This window comes from Rhodnius prolixus, unplaced genomic scaffold (genome assembly GCF_049639745.1).
Source record: "Rhodnius prolixus isolate KJV_2025 unplaced genomic scaffold, Rpr scaffold_3, whole genome shotgun sequence".
In the NCBI taxonomy this organism is placed as follows: domain Eukaryota; kingdom Metazoa; phylum Arthropoda; class Insecta; order Hemiptera; family Reduviidae; genus Rhodnius; species Rhodnius prolixus.
The window spans coordinates 4,631,890-4,652,862 of NW_027411603.1; the positions used below are offsets into that span (position 1 = coordinate 4,631,890).

Below are 20,973 nucleotides of genomic sequence, written 5' to 3' on the forward strand. Positions count from 1 at the left end.
TTTACCTATCCTTTTCCCCGTCGGATTTGTTTGAAGCTGTAATTAAACTTCAAGAAGACCTCAATAATATCTCAGCATGGGCCACGAACAATAAGCTTACCCTGAATGTAGAAAAGACCAAAGCTATAGTTATTGGCTCCAACCCACTCCTTAAATCATTGGCTCCTCTTCCTAATCTTTTCCTTTACAATACCCCAATAAAATATTGTTCCTCTGTGAAAAACCTTGGTATCACTTTCGATCAAAACCTATCCTGGTAAAACCATGTTTCCCAAATCTCTCGTCGTTCCATTCATATCCTTAAGCAGTTTAATAGTTCCCGTCACCTTTTTCCAATTAAGACCCGGCAACTCCTAGTTTCCTCTCTTATATTCCCCCATTTCGACTATGGTTGTTTAGTGTATGGCGGTCTTTCTGGTGATATTGAAGCTAAGCTTGAGCGCCTCATGAACTGCTTCATAAGATTTATTTCCAGAGACTCTCGCATTTCGCCACTGCTACGATGAGTTGAAGTGGCTTTTTCCTGTCTATCGCCGCCAATATTTTTTGGCTTATTTCCTTTTTCAAGTCATCCAGTCTCAAAGGCCTTCCTATATTTTTCAACTCCTTAAGTTTAAATCCTCCATCCATTCCCGTAACACTAGATCTCGATCATCTGATCTCTATATTCCCTCTCACCGTACCTCATCCTTTGACAAGTCCTTCCTAATACGTGCTACCTCTCTCTGGAACTCCTTGCCTTCATCTGTCCGCCATGCTCCTACCCTATCCATCTTTAAATCCCGTCTATTCAGTTATCTACTTTCTATTCAGCTTCCTCCAAAATTCTAATTGTTTTAATTTATTTCCTTAATTTCTGCTGTTTTATTATTTTATTTTTACTTTCATTTTCACTTATTATATTTTCACTTTTGTAAATACTTATTTATTTATTTAATTTCTGTATAATCACAGGCCAAACTGTTAAGGCCTCTATTTGTTCCTGTATTTATTCTTAGGGGACAATTGTCCCAGAATAATAAATTTCTTTTCTATTTCTATTTCTAAAACGCCGTCGTTTAGCGCTACGACGATACTGGGCTTGAGCAGCGGCCAGTGAACTGCTCAAGCGTTTGCCTTCTTCACTTGCAGAAGTTAATGGAATGGATTTGAATGTTTTCCAAATATAACTCCTTGGACGAAAATTTTGATCTTAAAAAAACTTGACTATTAAAAAAGAAACGATCCAAATTCTGGATTCTATAAAAAAAAAATTGTTGCACAAAATTCAAACTAGATTAATTAGTGTTTACACGATTTTGCAACATGTACTGTATCCATCTTCCATTTATTGTTGGAACATTTTTAGAACGCTGGCACTATAAAAGTATTTTTAGACGATAAAAAGAACACAACATTCAAAAATATGTGGCAATAAATTGTTAAAGCTTAAAACTTCCTAAGCGAACATTGTTTTAGAATTGTGAATCATTCAAAATGCATGCCTTGCGTCAAGATTCAGGATACGCCACTGCATGTTAGCCTTATCTCAAAGTCCTCACAGATAAGCTATAATGAAGGTCTATAATTTAAACTAATATTTTTGGCACAATATTAGATTAAGATGCTATCAAGTCTTCCTTGTAAATTGTTCAAACAAAAATCTATTAATAAATTCAAAATGTAGATCGCTTTAAATTCACTTTATTAAATAAAATATAATAATTACTAAAGCAAAAAAGAAAATTATGTTAAACTATTAAAGTTAACTAGATTTTAGAAGATTATTACATGTCAAAAAAAAAAGTTATACAAAGACTATCATGTAAAATATTGATTAAAAAGAGTCGTAACAAGTTAAAAGTTAACCTTAACAAAGCAAAGTGCGTTAAGATTCTTTAATTTCAGCAATGTAAAGAATTCAAATTCAAAGGAACACTTAGCAACATTGTCAAAAAAAAAAAAGACTCGTGAAATATTAAATTAAATATAGTTGTTCTAAATGACTTGTATTGTCAAGAAATTATCACTATAGTTCAAGAACTGATCGTGTGTAATACTTGTTTTGAACAATTTATGAAAAAAAATGAACATTATATGAAATAATTTGTAGAGTTACTATTAGTATGTAACAGTATAATGCTCAATAGCAAACTTATTCTGAAAACACTAGTTCAGTATGAGAACGTTATTAAACTTAGTTACTGTTATATACTAATAGTATAATATCTGCAAATCTTTAAAAATTTTACTTATTTATTTACAAGGCTGCAATTTGTAGTTGATAATCTAAGTAACAAAAGTTTATTATGAGAATTTTTCATTAAGCATTTACAGCATTTTTATCTTCGAATTGTCTGATGCACCCACATAAATTATAATTGGCGATTTATTTGTTGAACTGAAGATAATTTGTCATTTAAAGAATCTACAACATAAGGATTCATCGGTAAATTAAACAACAAAAATCTATGAAGTGCTTAATACGTTTAAATTTAAACCTAACCAGGTAAAAAACAAGTTAGTCTTACACCTTAAAATGGTTTTGTAATATTTTATTTTAAGCTGTTTTATTATATTAAATTAAAACTTTGCCGATGGAAAAATAATAATAACAGTACGAACATTATTCATAATTAGTTAATAAAGGTTACACAGGGTGTTAATAAAAAATTTGAAAAAAAAAAATCAAAACTAAAACCGTTTTTTGAAGCTCAAATATGTTTTTACGACTGTTTCTATAATTACCTATTAATTTATAATTTATTCTTTAAAAATTGTTTATTATTATTATTAACTTTATGTAACGAGATATATTTTATAAGGACAAATAATCACCTATATTACAGACAATATAAATTTTTTTAGATAAATATGTAGGTTAATAAATTATAAAATATCGTTATGTACATACCTATGGAATATATAATTATAATTATCATATTGATATAACTATAAATTAATAATAATATAAAAAAAACATTAATGAGTAGCTTTAAACTAAAAAAAAAGCTATGTAAATACAGCACTATTATGCCAGAACTATTATGCTATGTACAAATATTTTTAAATTGTTACTGATTAAAATTAATTAACTAAAAATATGTTATACAATTGATGAAGAAAATATGTATAAATTAATTTATTATAAATTAGTATATCAGAAATTTATAGATATGGTCATCAGTGATGCAATACGATTTATTTTTGTTAACCTGGACAGTACCTTCCAATACGTGATAATGGAAGTGTCTCGTCTGTGTAATTATCGTGATAACTTTATTCCATCTTAAATCAATCATCTTTTAGTTTTAAAGAAGAATAAGCATGTTATCTCAAAAAAAAAAAAACGGAATAAGTTTTGTTGCCCTCTATGTGCTTATTTTTTGTGAGTTTCTTTTTTTTAAAATCTTTAGTTACGTCAAAGATAAGTTACAATTTACATTAATTACTTAGCATAATTATAAGATAGAAATAGTAATAAATCATGTCAGAATGTAGACGATAAAACTGTTTGAATCACACAAAATGTGCATGATAATGACGGAGATGAAATCACTTGATATCCAGCAATGCGGTGTTCAATTTCAGCTTCTGAGCCTCATAGTGCCTCAGAAAGAGGAACTGAATTTTTTAAAAAACGAAAATCTCTGCATTAAAACACAGGGAGTAAGACGTGTAAGTGGTGCACGGAATACTCGTCTGTAACAGGTTAGTTAAATTGATCTTACCGTTGAATTCTATTCGTCATAGCACGCATGTTTGTCTTATTTCTGATCAGTTTCATACGAGAAGTTGATTTGACATTTTTTTAATAGAAATCAAACTCAGCAATTATTGTTGATGTATAAAAAAAAAAAACTAGATCTGCTGCGAAGGTTTCAAAAAAATCAGCTATATTCTCGTGTATTTTTCTCATTCAAACCACGTTTTAAATACTTACTTGCTGTGCAAAATGCTCGGTTAAGCACGTGAAAGTACGTATGCACTTATATAACTCTTTGTTTTGGTTATTCAAAGAGTTTTTGGTAATTAAAAATTTTTTTACTGTTGCTAATAAAATTACAACAAAAAAAAATATACATATATTAAAAGCTAGATGTATTAAACGTTTGTAATATTTAAGATATTTTGTTTTCTTTTATCTTACTCCATTATCTTTTCTCATTTTGTCTCATTTACTGGCCGCATTCAGCAGACAAGAGCGCTACCAGATCGCTCCCAAAGGGAGCGCTTTATTTCTCTGAACGCTCTGCTACTAATATAACCTAAACATAATCTTTTTTCGAATTAATATTGGCGAGGAATCGGTCCAATAAAAAACAACTCGTCTTTTAAATTAAAAAGTGCTAGGCCATTTCAAATTCTGTCATTTATTAATCATATTTCAATTTTTTAACTTGTTATCAAAGAGAAAGAAGAGCACGCGATAGGTCACTTTTATGTATTTTTGGTACTTTTCCGTTAGCCGGGCGCAAATGTCGCCAATTGTGAACCAAACGCGAGCCAAGTCAACGGAAAAAAGTCGAAAACGTTCAACTATAAACAAATATTAATTATTAGTAAGCAAAACAAGTTCAACTATAAACAAATATTAATGAATTGTAAAGAAAACAGTTTTACCCAATACTGTTTTTCGCTTGCGCCCGGCTAACGGAAAAGTACCGTATTTTTTCATCCCCATTTCTACTAAAAATACTGCCAAGGCAGTAAAGCTAGTATTTTTCTTAATATCGGGAAAAAAGTAGTTTTCCGAGTGATTTTTCTAAGAAAAATCAAATGTTAAGAGCTTTAGATGTTCTCAAGCATACACGAAATGACTAAAAAATAATTTTACATCTGTTACAAACAAGAAGGTTTAATAATTATTTGGTAATTTTGGGAGAGTTGCGTTTAATTACCAAAAAAATTGGAAAAATTTCAAAATTGTTTTTATAAATACACGTACTTTGCTAGTAGCGATCACCGCTCCGTCGAAGTAGCATAGAAAATTTCCACTCCATAAGATGGCGTCCGCTGCCACAACATGTTGTGAGAGCGATGCTAAAAGTGCGCCATTCAGCGGATAGTTCCGTAGCGCTCTTGTTAGCTGAATGCGCCCACTGATACGTTTAAAGAACTTTCGAATAAGGTTTACCAACTTTAGAAGGTATACTGTTTTTGTTTCAGTCTTCTATCTTAAGATAGATAACTCGTGGCTTCATTAATAAAAGTAGCTATATTCCAGACTAATGATTGTCAAGTGTTCAAATCTTCTATTTTAGCTTATCCTCGAGACACTTGTGACTTACGCGGGTCTCCATATACCTTCTTCAGTGCATCATAATCACTGTTTAGACAGTACAGTTTGTTTTAAAAGTGTTCCGAGTTTGAAATCGGGACTTAGATTAGAATTTTAATGATTGCAGAAAACAAAAAGATTTGTTTGGGGTACATTAGCTTCTAATGAAACGCACTATCTGGCACACCCTAAAATGCGATAGACTGCCCTAGAAGTCTTGTTATCAAACTCCCCTCTAACTGACGTTTCCTGCTGAGATTCTGGAATACTACTAGTAATAACAGTTTGTTCATATACGAGTTCCATAATTGTGTACACTTTTTTCTATTTCTATTTATTTTAAGTATGTAATTCAACTTGTTGATGTGGACAAACAGGTTTCTTGAATTGCCAAGTAAGTAAGCGCTTTTTGGTTTTCTTATTTCAAATTTAATTTCAAAACAATTGAGGAAACATCCGTATTTTGTTTTTTTAACCTGTTGAAGTATTCTAAGACAAAATTAAAATGCAGGCCCCCCCTGCAATAAATAGTATTTTTATTTACGTTTCACTTTATTAGTTTGTTGCAAAGTATGAAATGATACAAAATGTAATTAATTTTTCTTAACACTTTTTTTTTAAATAACTTTATTGGTACATTTATAACTGCAAGCGTAATTTCGTCTGTAACAGTAAATCAGATAACTAAACATGTGATATGAGTGTATCCATCCATTGGTGGTCACGAATGGGAAGTCAATTATTGATGCTGCACAGCCGAGTAAATTCCATCGATGTTAGGGACTGTCGGGAAAAGTAAAGATGAAAGCTTGAGAGGATTAGGATATTGCGAAAAGGCGAAAATGAAACTTCTTGTAACGGAAGGAAATTAGGTCTTGAATGAAGGTAGTTTTTAGATCGGAGTGAATGGTTCTATTACGGATGTAGTATAGAGCATTTGTTGTTAAATGGTGTAGAATTTGTAGTGTTTAGTATTATTGGAATGCTTAGCTGAACCATAAAAAGTAAGTCCCAAGTAGGTTTCAGTGGCACGATAAATGCTTTGTTGTTTGGCGTAAATTTTGTTCGTCAGTCCAAGGATTCTTGCTAGTTCTTTTATTTCTTTTCTTTTTTTGGGGGGGGGGGCGTTCATGATAATTCTGTGTCAAACGTATTGTACGAGTATGTCCGTATAGTTAGAGGTATCTTACGGCAGTAGTGCAAGGAAGTACAATATAGTTGTAGCAGTATACTGGAGGACAGATCTGACATGTCTAAGAGTGAAGTTTATTTCTGGCGTTTTCGAACGCTTATTTTCATTTTTTTTTTTTTTTTTAAACCTTTCCAGAGAATTTTGATGTTGTAAGAAACGAGTTGTCCGGGAGACTGGATCTGAATGTGAAGTGAGAATGGCTGAATGTAAAGATAGTGGTGATTGGGTTAGTTGGAAGGTCTGAAGAGAATATTATGAATAGAATGGGTTCTAGAATGCTTGCCCCTAAGGAATTCCAGCCTTCACAGGATGAAATGAGGAATTTTCTGTTCCATGATTAATGCAGTCAGAAAGGTAAGACTTTAGTATTAAGTAGTAGGTATGCGGAATAATAGTTTTTAAACTTATATTGAAATGGTTGAATTTAAAAATTATTCCTTTTCACCTTAATAACAGGATATTCTGGATGGAGCTTGTCGACATAACTCGAATTCAAATCAAGTCCAAGTCAGAATGAAATCCTACAGAAACTCCTACAAAATTGCAGATTATAATAATAATTTGTTTAAAAAAAAAGATATTTTCAGTACCATTTCTTGTGGAACTGATATTCATCCAAATTGGAACTACATAGTAACCGACTATGGTTTTTACCGAAATTGCTCTTTGGTAGTGAGTTAACTTAATTCCTGTTTAAGAATCTCGCTTTTAAACATTACTTGAAAAAATAATTTCAAATAATATTAATCGATCTATTAGTTAGGTAATAACCAAATTCAAAAGCTGTTTTAAGGGCAAAACCAAATAGAAAACAAACGAAAAGTCGATTCAGTGAATCGATAATTCTGGTTGATCAGTTTTTGACAGTCAGCTGATTGAGGAAACCGCTTGATGTGTATCTAATTTAAAATACGAATTTGAACTATTTGTAATTTTCATTTTTGTGAGTTTTCAGCCTCATTCACACACACACATACAAGAGACCAATTTGAAAATCCAAAAAAAAAACATTAATGGAATTTTAGGTGTAATCAAAACAGGTATTTTCGATGTAAATTCCTTAATAAAACATTGAAAGTACAACTTTTTCTTATTTGAAGAGGATAAAAACGCATTTTATCCTCTTCAAAGCTTCTTTTTTTATCGCCTGTAGTTCCTGTGCACAGTCTTAATAGTGTTTACATTGCTGTACGTGCAGCATATCTGGTAAACAACACTAGTAATTGCGTTAATTGAGAGAGGAAATCTCCCCCTTCCAAGGAAATTCGTTTTTATCAACAATTTTATTTTATTTTTTTTTTATAACCGGAAATGAGATAATTGTATTACTTGTTTCAATGTCAATAAAATATCTTTTTACAAAAATTGTTACAATCTGTTTTACCATATATATTTTATAGTATAAAATAATGTGTAAACTAAAAATAGACCAACTAGTACAACACATGTGGGAAATTTATTTACATATATTTGGTGGTTGATTTAGTCTTCATACTAAGACTAATTATTGTGATTTTGTAGACTACAGTACAGTTTCATATCAAGGTTTGAGGGATAACATGATGGCTCAGCATCCGCCGGAAACCCTTAAAAATCAATGTTGATCAATTTTACGTCATTAATTAATTAAAACCTAAAAGTTTCAAGTTTAATTGAAACAGTAGTAGGTTGAGCCTGTTTCATTGTGATATGAACGTTTTTCATTAACGTTAAGACTGTAGAAGACTGGTGACGTCACAGTGTCACACAAAGTCAGCCCTAATGTACGTTAAACTTTTGAGCTGCCTAGAAACTTGGTGCAAATTTCGTACATTATTCAGTCGTACCAACGATGAACTGATGTCCTTAAAAATCAGAATTTCGGTGGTTTAGACATTTCATAACTTACAAGAATTATTCAGTCACCCTTTCTCTATTTTGGAGGTTCTTAAAGCTCTTTGTCCGGTGATGAGAACCACTGTCCGAAGGCAACTAATACATTGAAAAAAAAAAAAGCTCCGGCGTCAATGTCCAATGAGATGTTGACGCGCCTTAATCAGTCGTTATAAACATCTTGCAATTATGTAAAAACATTAATTTAGAAGAGAACTTAAGTTAAATAAGGCACCACGACAGCCGAGCGGTTAGATGCTAGACCCGCAAAGCTAAGATGTATTGAGGTACTAGTCTAGGCCTTAGATTGTATTTAATGATTAATATGAGGAATTCATAGTAAAGTATGTTAGGCGGTTATAGGCTAGACCCGCAAAGCTAAGATGTATTGCGGTACAAGTCTAGGCCTTGCATTTTATTTAATGTGTTAATATGAGGAATTTTGTAGTAAAGTATGTTAGGCGGTTATAGGCTAGACCCGCAAAGCTAAGCTGTATTGCGGTACTAGTCTAGGCCTTGTATTTTATTTAATGTGTTAATATGAGGAATTTTGTAGTAAAGTATGTAAGGCGGTTATAGGCTAGACCCACAAAGCTAAGATGTATTGCGGTACTAGTCTAGGCCTTGCATTTTATTTAATGTGTTAATATGAGAGAATTTATAGTAAAGTATGTTTGCTAGTCGCCTCTGTCCACGACACCTAATCAGGTAGTTGGACGTAAAGCCCGCCTGAAAAGTAGGCAATTACTCTACTTTATTAAGTTAGATGAAAAAATGTTCCAACTAAAAATAAAAGATCTACAAGTAACAATTAGTGTACCAATATTAATGATAATCGTTGAAGCAGTTTCGGCGATAAATCTAAAAAAAAAAGGCGGAAATGAATTTTGGATCCCACAGTAGTTACCAAATTTACTCTAAAATTAGATTCCTACGATTTGGTTACTTGAGCTATTTGGTCTACGTAAGCACATATATATTTTTTTGGATTCAAAGAAACTTATGTGTTTTTCCACGTGAAAAATCCATATCTATAATTTTCACAATACTTCCTCTTAACAATGTACACCGTTCTAGGATAACAGAGTTTTCGTAACATCATTGCCGAAATAGTTCGTAATAAATTTAATCTAATAGAGATTATATTTCCATGTGAAACCATTACTTAGCTTCTTTCCCGTGGTTAGCCCAATTTGGGTTTAGTTACTCGTAATAACGGCCATGCTTTCTAAAAAGAACCTCAAAAAAAAAAAAATTGTATCGAATGATAATTAATTTTTCTTAATTACAGCATGAAATGTACATCTTATCTACTGGCGTTCGCAACTACAGTTCTGGCCATTGATGATATAACTTACTATCTGAGTAATGAGGAACTGTACATGTTCCTTGAGGATGTCAACGAGAATCATCCAAATATTTCTTACCTATACAGTATCGGTTCATCAGTCGAAGGTTAGTAATTAAAAAAAAATAATAATAATGTAAAAACAATCTGAGAAGCTTTCAATAAATAAGCAGCATTAATATTTAATCATTGTGTAGGCGCGCGAAGACGCCTACACCCAGAAGCGGAAAACGCGAGAGTTTTAGAGAGAGTTAATCTCTAAGTGCCCTTAGTGCGTAAGCCCCACCACCTCGACAAGGTTGGACACCAAGTGGGGTCAAGGCCGGGATAGGGCCAGGGCCATAAAGACGGGGGCAAACAAAAGACACCGAGATAACCCTGCCGTTGAAGATAGAGAAAAACTGATGCTGAAGAGAAGTGATAATGTAAAGGATACAGGAAGACGGGGTTGTTGCTCATTCTTCTTGCCGATGAACGTGATGCACACTGTAGCCTGGGAAGAAGAGAAATGAAAACACAATGTAGGTTACAAGATGCGAGGCTGCAGAAGTTTGGCGGGAACCAAAACGCGGGAAAAAGCATGGCACGAAAATTTAAAAAAGAGGGGGCGCCGAGAAAAGATGAGTTCGACTGAACACATTGGTTAGGCTTTTTGTGATGTGCCGACTTAAATCGGTTTCAATAAATCAATTCCAATCAGCTTGCAATTTATCTTCTAAATTTTTGGCTGCAAACCAGATCTTCATTGTCTCTTAACTTGACAATACAAGTCTTCTTGACCTGAAGTCGTTACGTCGAAGTTCTGCGGAGATTCTGAGTCGATATCACTTTCACTGCTATAATCTGTTACGTTAGAAACCACCAATATCTTTAAACAAACACTGAAATTCATTTCGATTGTCATCATAATAGATTCTAGGACTCCTTAATGTATTTCAGTACCTTACATCCACAATATTAAATGGTGAGCTTATAACATAAATTTTATTTATTTAATACAGGAGAAGAATTATGGGTACTGATGATGACTCTGGCACCACTCAATGAAATAGGAGTGCCCAATGTCAAGGTGATTGGTAACATCCATGGAAATGAGCCCGTCGGGCGAGAGTTGATAGTTTCGTTCATTAAGGTGAGCTAGAACTAACTAGTTTACTTGGTTTCTTTTGTTTTTGTTTTAAATTGAAGAAATTTAAAAAAAATCTAGTGTAAAACACTTAAAAAACTTTATTTTATTTATTTTCCGTGGTTGTTCAGTAAGCTCGTAACATCGTAATTTACATCTTCTATTTATGAGAATTGAATTCTTTTAATCATATTTTGTAGATGCTAGTGAAAGGTTATCTAGAGAATGACCAGGCAATCGTACAACTCTTAACTTCTACCAGGATCCATCTGTTACCATCTGCCAATCCAGACGGTTTTACGAAAGCCTTAGAAGGAGAATGTATTGTAGGGCCTGGCAGGTAACTAATTTTGGCTACTATTTTTGTTGTTGTTTTTTTGACTTTTTCGCTTGACGTCTTCTTCTTCTTCGGCGCTACAGTCCTTAAAGGACCAGGGCCTCCTCAACCAACGCTCTCCACTAAGATCTATCAAGAGCCTTCAATCTCCACCTTCGCACACCCATTTTCCTTAAATCCTCTTCAACGTCATCAAGCCATCTCAGTCTTGGTCTACCTCTTATTCTTTCTCGGCGCTACAGTCCTGAAAGGACCAGGGCCTCCTCAATCAAGGCTCTTCGCTGAGCTCTATCAAGGGCCTTCAAATCTCCACCTTCGCACACCCATTTTCCTTAAATCCTCTTCAAGGTCATCAAGCCATCTCAGTCTTGATCTACCTCTTCTTCTTCCTCGGCGCTACAGCCCTGAAAGGATCAGGACCTCCTTAATCAACGCTCTTCGCTGAGCTCTATCAAGAGCCTTCAATCTCCACCTTTGCACACCCATTTTCCTTAAATCCCCTTCGACGTCATCAAGCTATCTCATTCTTGACTCTACCTCTTATTCTGACGCCTCCGGGCCTTCCATATAAAAGTCGTTTAGGGATGCGTGACATCTATGTTGCATAATTATTTGGGGTTTAAATGTACAAACTTTGCAAAACTGGTTCAATTTGTAATACGAGTAAATCTCATTCCATTTCTTGTATTTATTGCCCTACGTTAAACCACTTTTTATGAATATTTAGGAGTATTGTATAATCGATTATTATTTTTGTAATTACAGAAATCAGTCGTTCATTTTTTGTATCGATATTTTTTATGGTTGTATAAATTGTTTTATAATAACTTCTTTGTATCAACTTGGTTGAAGCAAATAAATATCGGAGATTCATTATTTTTAATGAACTTTTTAATGAATGAAAATAATGGATGCATCCATTATTCTGACGCTCAGAGAAGAATTGAAAGTGCCCATTATTCATTTACTCTTCAATTTTTCACTTCTCCCTGACAAAACAAAAAGACGGCCAGAGCGTTTATGCCAATAATGGATCTCAGCACTGATAAACTTTGACAGCAATTATTGGTGTTTAACTGATTCTTGTTTTATATTTTCAGAAGGAATGCTAATAATATGGACTTGAATCGAAACTTTATACTAGAATATCCATTAGATGCTCATAGAGATCGATTAAGAGAAGAGGAAACCTTGGCCATAATCAACTGGATGACCAACATAAACTTCGTTCTCTCTGTTTCAATACATTCAGGATCACTTGTAGTTGTCTATCCTTATGACGAATGTTTTTCCACAGGTTTTACTGGTAAAATATTTTTTTTCAGCTTACACTAGTCATTAGAAAAACAATGGTCATTAATACTGTAACTATTCCGTCCGGGGGTTGTGTCACTTGAACACATTAGGTGGTATATAGAGGCTTTACTCTAGGAGTGCCCAGCTCTCTCTAATCCTGGCCATTCAAAATTCATTTGATGGTGCCTTTACCATCTTATCTGCTGCCTGCCCTCTTTTAATTATTTAATTATTTGAATGAGGGGGAATCGCAGTTAAGCGTTGCTTGTATGGTTATGTTACACATCCTGTCTCTCTTTTCCCTCAGGAACCTCATTTCTATAGCCCGGAAACGACTCCTATCGTATTTTTTTGAGTATAGAAATTAAAAAAACGACGTGCGGTAAACTGCCATTTTCGTTACTTACGCTGTTTCTCTTTTAGTAAAAAAACATTTTTCGTTTACTGCAGAGAAAATTTTACCCGCAGCGGCCACTCTTGCAATAATTTCATCCTGTAGTTTCCCGTTCCCGTTTATTTGCATTTCCAAACGCTTTAAACAAGGAACCTGCTCGGTTATTCACATCCCGATGGAGGTTCTCGCTTTCTTCTCCCACATTAGTTAGTACTGATCTTAAATTCAGTTGCTTCGTTAGACATACCCTCTTCAAAGAACAACTTTGTTTACTGAAAAAAATCACAAAATTCTAAGGTATACTAAGAACACATTTTCAGTATGGGATTAGAGTAAAAACTTGACATCATTCGCGTTTCGTTATGGTTTGGTGAGAAACGAGCTATCAGGGGCTAAGAATTGTCGGAGTGAAATTAAGGTCTTATTTCATTTAATTAAATATTTTCAATAATAATATAATTATAATTAAATAGTTAATCTTTTGGCAAAAAGATTCCACTCTTGCGAGGTCCGATTAGAGATTGAATGTTGATGAGCAGAATTTGATCCTCAGAAAGCTAGGAACACATTCTTTCGGAGTTCCGGTCCGTAATCTTTACATTACCAGTCGGCTCAAGCCTTCCTCAGGAAATCCCCTGCCTAATCGAACTTTTATCGATCCTTAGATTTGATCGAATCTATCGATCCTTTTATCTATCGATCGATTTATCGATCCTTTAGCTTGCTAAAGGTGGACTTTAGAATGATTTTATTTAAATTACTCCTGAGGATGTTGCTGTTCGATATCAATTAAAAACTTTGCTACATTTTGTCTAATCAGTTTTAAAATTTACTCTTAAAAATAGTATAAATACGATGTAATACAAATTATTTATCATACAGACGACTTGCAGAGCTTAAAATCGATCTCCAAACCTAAAGTTCTTCAATAAAATTTAAAAAAGTTATATCTTCTTAAAATCAAAAGTTAATTCTTTCTTTCGCCCCAGAAGGTACGTGCGGTAAATCGCCAACAGATGATGACGATGTATTCAGACATCTGGCACTCACTTATGCATCCAACACTAATGGAGCCATTTACAACACATGTCCGGGTGGCCAGCATTTCGAAAATGGTATCATAAATGGAGCTGCTTGGTTTGAATCCTCAGGTAAGGAAGTTCTATTATAGAAAAAAAAATAATAATATATTTATTGCTTTGTTATGTGGGTAACATGCAGAATATTGTTCAAGTCTACTGATCCACATCGATCAAAAAATTCATTAGAAGAAGGCTAGACTGCAAAAACCAAAACAAAAAATCATCTTTCATTACAATAAATACACCTGACAATTAGAGATTGGTTAAATTGGTTGGAATATTCAATTTATTCATCAGATTTGGTAGCCTCCGACTGGCTGACTAACGTTTTTATAAGGGAAAGAAAGATTATAGCTAATTTCAGTTTTATTTTTGTCATTACTATTAATGCCAAGCTTTCGATCTATGGGACCAGCTCATCTTCAGGTTTAAGATAACATAATTAAAAAATTTATGGCCGAAATAGGCAATAATCATGGATTTCCATCCCATTGGATAAATGGATCACTCACCAGAAAAGTTGAACTGTAATTCTACAATGTAAGACGATAGCCAAATTCGTTTTAGGGTAATCCTGAGAAAGGATGAGGGTAGACTTCACTCAAAAGTGATATTTTTTAGATTAATGTACTATTCTAAAACATATGTTGCTAAAAATTAAATATATTTAAAATTTCGAGTTAAAAAAAGATATACATCAGCACCTCGAGAATGGTTGCAATAAAATCAGAGAGGGAAGGGATTAGCTATGCGGTTAGCGTACTGGACTCCCACGCGGAGGTCTCGGTTTCGAATCCAGCTGCTGACCCTTAGATTTTCTTTTCCTAGGAGCTTCTTACAGCTCACTGTCCGGTGATGGACAGTGTTGTCTGTAACGAGAGAGAACACTGTCCGGAGGCCGGCAGTGCACTGAAAAAAGCTCCGGGCGCCAATAACTTTAGATGTTGACGCGCCTTAAATCATAAATAAAAAAAATAAAATAAAATCAGATTTTTTTTTTGTTTTAAGGCACGATGGGCGATTTCAATTATCGTGAGAGTGGATGTATGGAACTGACCGTGGAAGTGAGCTGTTGTAAATATCCACATCCGTCTAGATTGAACGACATCGTGGACAATAACCTGGGGGTAGGTTATTCTATTCTTTATTTATTCTAAAAAAACAAAAACCTACCCTACTAACCTTCAGAACCTTGCAAGGATCCAAGAATGTATCTCCAAAAAATTCTGTCTTTGCTCAAGCTGAACTGGAACACTGAGGTCGTCGTCACAGCTGAAGAAGAGCAAATGTAAGAGAGATGGGATAGGCCATACGGGGGGCGAATTCCTGGTTTGATATCTTAACAGAGGTGGCTAAAAATAAATCTCTTTGTTACTCAGAGAAAACATTGAGACGGGAAATATCTAATTACAGAGTGATTGCTTCATTTCTTCTTGTTTAGCCAGATTTGCATCGTGATCTAATAAATATAATGAGTCTATTTCAAGATTGGTACTCAGACATTCTGAAAAGAATTATTAGAAAAAAATCATGGGGTACTTTTCTGTTAGCCGGGCGCAAATGTCGCCAATTGTGAACCAAACGCGAGCCAAGTCAACGGAATAAAAGTCGCAAACGTTCAACTATAAACAAATATTAATTAATAGTAAGCAAAACAAGTTCAACTATAAACAAATATTAATGAATTGTAAAGAAAACAGTTTTACCCAAAACTGTTTTTCGCTTGCGCCCGGCTAACGAAAAAGAAAAGGTTTCTTAATCTAGATGGATTCAAACTGGCATACTGGACACAAAGACTATTATTCTCTTTTTCAGTGCATAAACTAACTGCACTTTGTGACTCTAAAAACTATATAAACCTTTACTTTATAGGCTGGGAGTCAAATTCCCCCTCTTAAAAATCTAATTACAGTGCCGAACAAGTCTATATACACCACAATATTTCGGGAATTTTCAAAATAAAGAATTATTAGAGTAAAAAATGTGATTTAAACATTTGTAACTATTGTTACTAAATATAAAAATCTTTTTTGATATATTAACGATCAGAATTTTTCTTGCAAGGAGTGCCGAAGTCAATTTCAAAGTAGTAACTGAGTTGAGTTACTAAAACTCAGTAAGTGCCAATGTCAAAATTTAGCATCAATATTCCCCCCCCCTCCATGTAAACCAAAGAGGACGTACACTCGTAATTCTTTTTTTGACATTGGCACTTCTTGCACCAAGCCACAGATATACGAGGGTCGTTTGAAAAGTCCGTGCAAAGTCAGAGAGATAGCACCACTGGCGCGTATCGAGGTTATGTTTAGTTAGTAGCATCTCTTGGAAGAATACACACCAAGTTTCAGCCAGATCGGTCTATTTCTTTGTGTTTGGCATTCCTTTGAATCGAAGAAGTCGAGTGATTTTCAAAAAATGGACGAAAAAGAATTTCGTGAGTTGATTAAACACTACTTTATGAAAGGCAAAACGCCTCAGGAGACTAAAGAGAAGCTTGGATAAACATTATGGTGACTCTGCACCTTCGATTAGAACAGTTTATAAGTGGTTTCAAAATTTTCGGAGTGGCCATATGGGCACAAGTGACGCTGAACGTTCTGGACGCCCTGTTGAGGTTACTACTCCAGAAATCATTGATAAAATCCATGATATGGTGATGGATGACAGAAGAGTGAAGGTGCGTGAGATTGCTAGTGCTGTGGGCATCTCGAATGAACGGGTACATAATATTTTGCATCAACATTTGGACATGACAAAGCTATCCGCAAGATGGGTGCAGCGATTGCTCACGCTTGACCAAAAACGAAATCGTGTGAAATGTTGCAAGGACGGTTTGCAGCTGTTCCAGAAGAATCCGCAGGACTTTAAGCGTCGTTTCGTCACTGTGGATGAAACATGGACACATCACTACACTCCTGAGACCAAAGAACAATCTAAACAATGGGTTACCAAGGGGGAATCTGCGCCAAAAAAGGCGAAGACCGTTCCTTCGGCCGGAAAGATTATGACGACTGTCTTTTGGGATTCGTAAGGAATAATCCTCATCGACTATCTGGAAAAGGGTAAAACTATTACAGGTGCATATTATTCATCGTTATTGGACCGTTTGAAAACCGAGCTGCAAGAAAAACGCCCACGATTAGCCCACAAAAAAGTCCTTTTCCATCACGACAACGCACCAGCTCACACCTCAGCAGTTGTGGTCGCAAAATTAATGGAAATAGGGTTCCAACTCGTTTCACATCCCCCCTATTCTCCAGACTTGGCTCCCTCGGACTACTATTTGTTCCCCAATATGAAGAAATGGCTGGCGGGAAAAAGATTTTATTCAAACGAGGAGGTGATTGCAGAAACGAATGGCTATTTTTCAGACTTGGACAAATCCTATTATTCGGAAGGGATCAACAAACTAGAGCAGCGTTGGACGAAGTGTATAAGCCTAAAAGGAGACTATGTTGAAAAATAAAAAAGGTTTACCCTAAAAAATTAAGTAGTTTTTATTTTTGCACGGACTTTTCAAACGACCCTCGTATGAGTGATGAAAAGACCTCTGCCATCTCCCATTGCATATAAATAAAAAGATCGGAGTTCATGCCAGAACAAAAGTCTACATACAGAGTTGATAAATTCAATATTATAATAATACTTACTAGTTAGGGTAAATCTTAATATTTACAAATTTATTAGTTTTAGTTGAAACGTGAATATAGGCGGATCTGAGTTAGTTAAGAATTTATTATTATTTAAAATGGTTCACCAAAGAAAGGAACGCAGATTAATAGTTAAATTAAATAATCAAGGATTTAGATATCGTAACATTGCAAACATTATTCAAAGAAGCCACGCGGGATATCCTTTCCGACCGAGATAAAAGACAAATTTTCAGGGTGTATGCAGACTTTTGTTCGCCACTGTAGATCAGGTAATCTAAACTAAATTGAATACAAACAAATGTTGAGTGAAGATTAAACGTTTTTTTTTAAAAAAATAATTGACGCTCTTTGAAAAGAAAGATGTGGAATGTCTCGAAGCCAAATACAATATTTCTCTACCTGTATTGTGTAATAAAATATTACTCAGTAAATGAAAAAATCATCAACGATTGTTTAAGGCATTGACGGCAGTTATAGGTGAGGTTCATCAAGGCGTAAAAGGTGTCGTAACTTGTGGAGGAGAACCAACCAGGGCGTCAGTGACCGTGGTAGGCCGTAATATGACTACCTTGACCACTGATAATGGAGAATACTGGAGAATACTATTACCTGGAAGATATTTCTTGCTTGTAAGGAAGATATCTTCTTTTATTAAGATATTTATTTGGAAGATATACGTAGCTTTTGGAAGAAGGCAAGAAGTTCTTTTCTAATTTTTTTTTTTAATTTTCATTCTGTTTATAGTTCGAAGCAAGTTCAGTGTGCACGCCACAATATGTAGCAATTGAAATACCAAGACAAAAAACTGGCAAAAATTACCAGCCGTTGATTGTGAATGTTAATTTAAAGGTTAAATGGATTGATGATATTGACGAAGAATTGGAGTTGGAAGAAAGGAAAGAGGAAGAAATAAATACAAATTCCACAACATTAGAATCAACAACTAATCGAACTGGCGGAATTAATAATGTTAATGTTTCTACTAGAACTCTGGTACATTTAGAACCTCGTATGGAGAGTTCCATCTCGTCGTCAGCAAGTCTTTTCTTATGTAAATCTGTTATAGTTATAATTTGGGTAATACATTTGTTTTTGGAAAATTTACGTAGCAGTAATTATTTAGCCATTTGATTTTTATTTTTTTTTCGTGAATTGTGAGACCCTAAAAGAAATACGCGGAACCCTTTTCAAAATAAACTAGCATCGATTTATCACACTGCATAGAAGGCTGTGGTGGTTACCTTCCATATGGTTACTGTAGTGCATTCCGTTCGGTTAAGTTGAGCGCGTATATATGAAAAGATATGAATTCATCTCCCTTTTTTTAAACTGCTACAATAAATTAAACGATTTCAGTTAAATTCATATAATACAAGTAACAAATCTCATGATTGTGTCCTACATTAAATTGTGTTTTACAAAATATTTTCTCACTACCTTTATAATCAATTCTACTTTTGCTAGGCTCGAATAAAATGTAAGTAAAGTGATTTTTTTTTTTTTTTAAACTAATAGTTCAATCTGTAGTAATTAACATTAATTATTTAACATTTGTTCTTCATGATGTTTAGCTTGTTTATTATTTATTGTTCAAGATCGTATTAGATTTTCCGATCATTTGCAGAGATTGTTTCGATAAACTAATTATATAAAAATGGAAATGTATATTCTCTTCAAAAAAAAATCGGTTTAGCTAATTTATTTGTTTTCAGTTTTCAATTGTCAGTGATGTGTAATTTATACATATCAGTTGGAGTACATACTGTTGTCAAATTCATAAATTTGTGCCTTTTACTACAGTACCCGACACGGTTTAAATTTTTTATTTCAAATTCCAAATTTAGTAATAGCAATAGAATTTCTATAGCAATGAGAATCATAAAACTTCATTAGACAAAGTATCAGTGAAGGAACCACAATTAAGTATCTAATTTCTTAACTTTGAAACTAAGAGAGTTGCCTACCAAACTCTTAACTGTTGTACTTTGACTGCTGTACCCTCTCTTAAACGATAGAAATCTTTGAAACCCTAGAGCTCAAGACTTCCTTACCGTACTCACGACAATTTCTAACTTAAGGTTCGGTCTGGTTGAATAAGTTAAGTAAGACTGCAATAAGAAAGTTACCCTGGTATTTTTAAATAAAGTGATGTATATGTTCTTGAAAGCATGGTTTTATAAAGTATGTACAAAATTACTGGGATGACCTATAATTGAAAAACTTCATGAACAGGACAGCGTAGGCATTCCGTGATAACCAAGTAAAGTTGCTGCTATCAAATTAAAGATCTGTTTCTTTTTTTTTTTTTACAAATTTTCATATAGCAGACAAATTAAAATTGTACATTGTTTTTATACAGCTTTTTTTTGTACGTTTTTATTAAAATACAATATATTTCAAAATGTTTTACGAGGATTTTTTTCCCTTTAATCGAAAATAAATCTTCCCTCAGTTTTTTCGTTTTTCGATATGCATGGTCAAAATCTGAAGTACTGATTACTTTAAAATATCTTAAAGAGTCTACACTGATTTTTGCCAAGGAGATTGTCTTATTATGAGTATTGGGAATGTTGTATGCATTCATTAAATCCAGGACTGTCTTCTCTAATTGTGCGGATCTTTCTTCACTCTGTGGTACTGTTCTTCAGGTACTATTTTTCACATAATTTAAATTTAAAGTAGATTATGTGTGTTATGTTTTGTTCAATCAAATTAATCTTATTGATATAGAAGTAGTGGTTTTTTGGAAATATATTTAATTTTCATATTGATATGGAACAAGCGTGTATTTTGGAAATATATTTTATCATTGAATGAAAAGATTTAGGGTTTTTAACCGTCGAAGCGACAACATCTCCCTACGTCTAGATTTTTTGAGAGAGAGGTGATAAATGTTAAGACTAGATAACATATGTTTGGAGTGACGAGCGACTTCCCCCGATACATCACTCAAGTCGTACTGAAGAAAAATTCTTTTTTCTGCTACCATGTAGGGAAGTTTTCATTACTCAATTAAAATCAGCTGTGTAATGCCCAACTTCCCACACTAGTAGGGAAAAATTCCCATTAGTGTCACTTTCCTCACTAGTGAGTGGAAAAACTTTATTGTGCTTCCTTATAAGAAGTTTTGTTATTAAATATTTTCTGTAAAACTTTAATAAGCTTATTTAACGTAACTAAATAATTAAAAAACGAATATTAAAAAATAAAATAAAAATTGAAAGGAATATAGAAATAAAAATAATACTTTAATAAATAATTATATATTTTTAATTATAACAGTTAAAAAGATTATAGTGTTACCTTGTAGAAATTTAAAATGGATTCTAGTGATTCCTGTTTAGAAAACACTCCTCCATCAATAAAAGAAACAGCAGAAAATGTAATAAGTAATGTAAATAATTGTAATATAA

The 20,973-nt window shown here is 33.7% G+C and overlaps 1 protein-coding gene across 3 annotated transcripts; it reads left to right on the forward strand.

Annotated features, from left to right (window-relative positions):
- Nucleotides 1–3,091: 3,091 nt before the first annotated feature.
- LOC141453603 (carboxypeptidase D-like) lies at nt 3,092–19,966 on the forward strand. 3 transcript variants are annotated; one of them, XM_074127018.1, is made up of 9 exons: nt 3,092–3,367; nt 9,616–9,779; nt 10,674–10,804; nt 10,999–11,138; nt 12,236–12,441; nt 13,815–13,976; nt 14,916–15,034; nt 18,019–18,189; nt 18,305–19,966. In XM_074127018.1, exons 2-9 carry the CDS (start codon nt 9,617–9,619, stop codon nt 18,689–18,691), a joined length of 1,479 nt encoding a protein of 492 aa, XP_073983119.1. In that variant the 5' UTR covers nt 3,092–3,367; nt 9,616; the 3' UTR covers nt 18,692–19,966. The 3 variants fall into 3 exon arrangements, with proteins under 3 accessions (XP_073983119.1, XP_073983118.1, XP_073983120.1); XM_074127017.1 differs by lacking the exon at nt 3,092–3,367 and adding an exon at nt 5,499–5,654; XM_074127019.1 differs by lacking the exon at nt 3,092–3,367 and adding an exon at nt 5,499–5,654 and having other exon boundaries at nt 13,818–13,976.
- Nucleotides 19,967–20,973: the final 1,007 nt, after the last annotated feature.

Bases quoted from the DNA above. Each gene is read 5' to 3' on its own strand.
- LOC141453603 (XM_074127018.1), top strand. From the start codon at position 9,617: ATGAAATGTACATCTTATCTACTGGCGTTCGCAACTACAGTTCTGGCC. The intron at 11,139-12,235 runs GTAACTAATTTT...TTATATTTTCAG, and splicing joins TGTATTGTAGGGCCTGGCAG to AAGGAATGCTAATAATATGG. The intron at 18,190-18,304 runs GTAAGGAAGATA...TTCTGTTTATAG, and splicing joins CTGGAAGATATTTCTTGCTT to TTCGAAGCAAGTTCAGTGTG.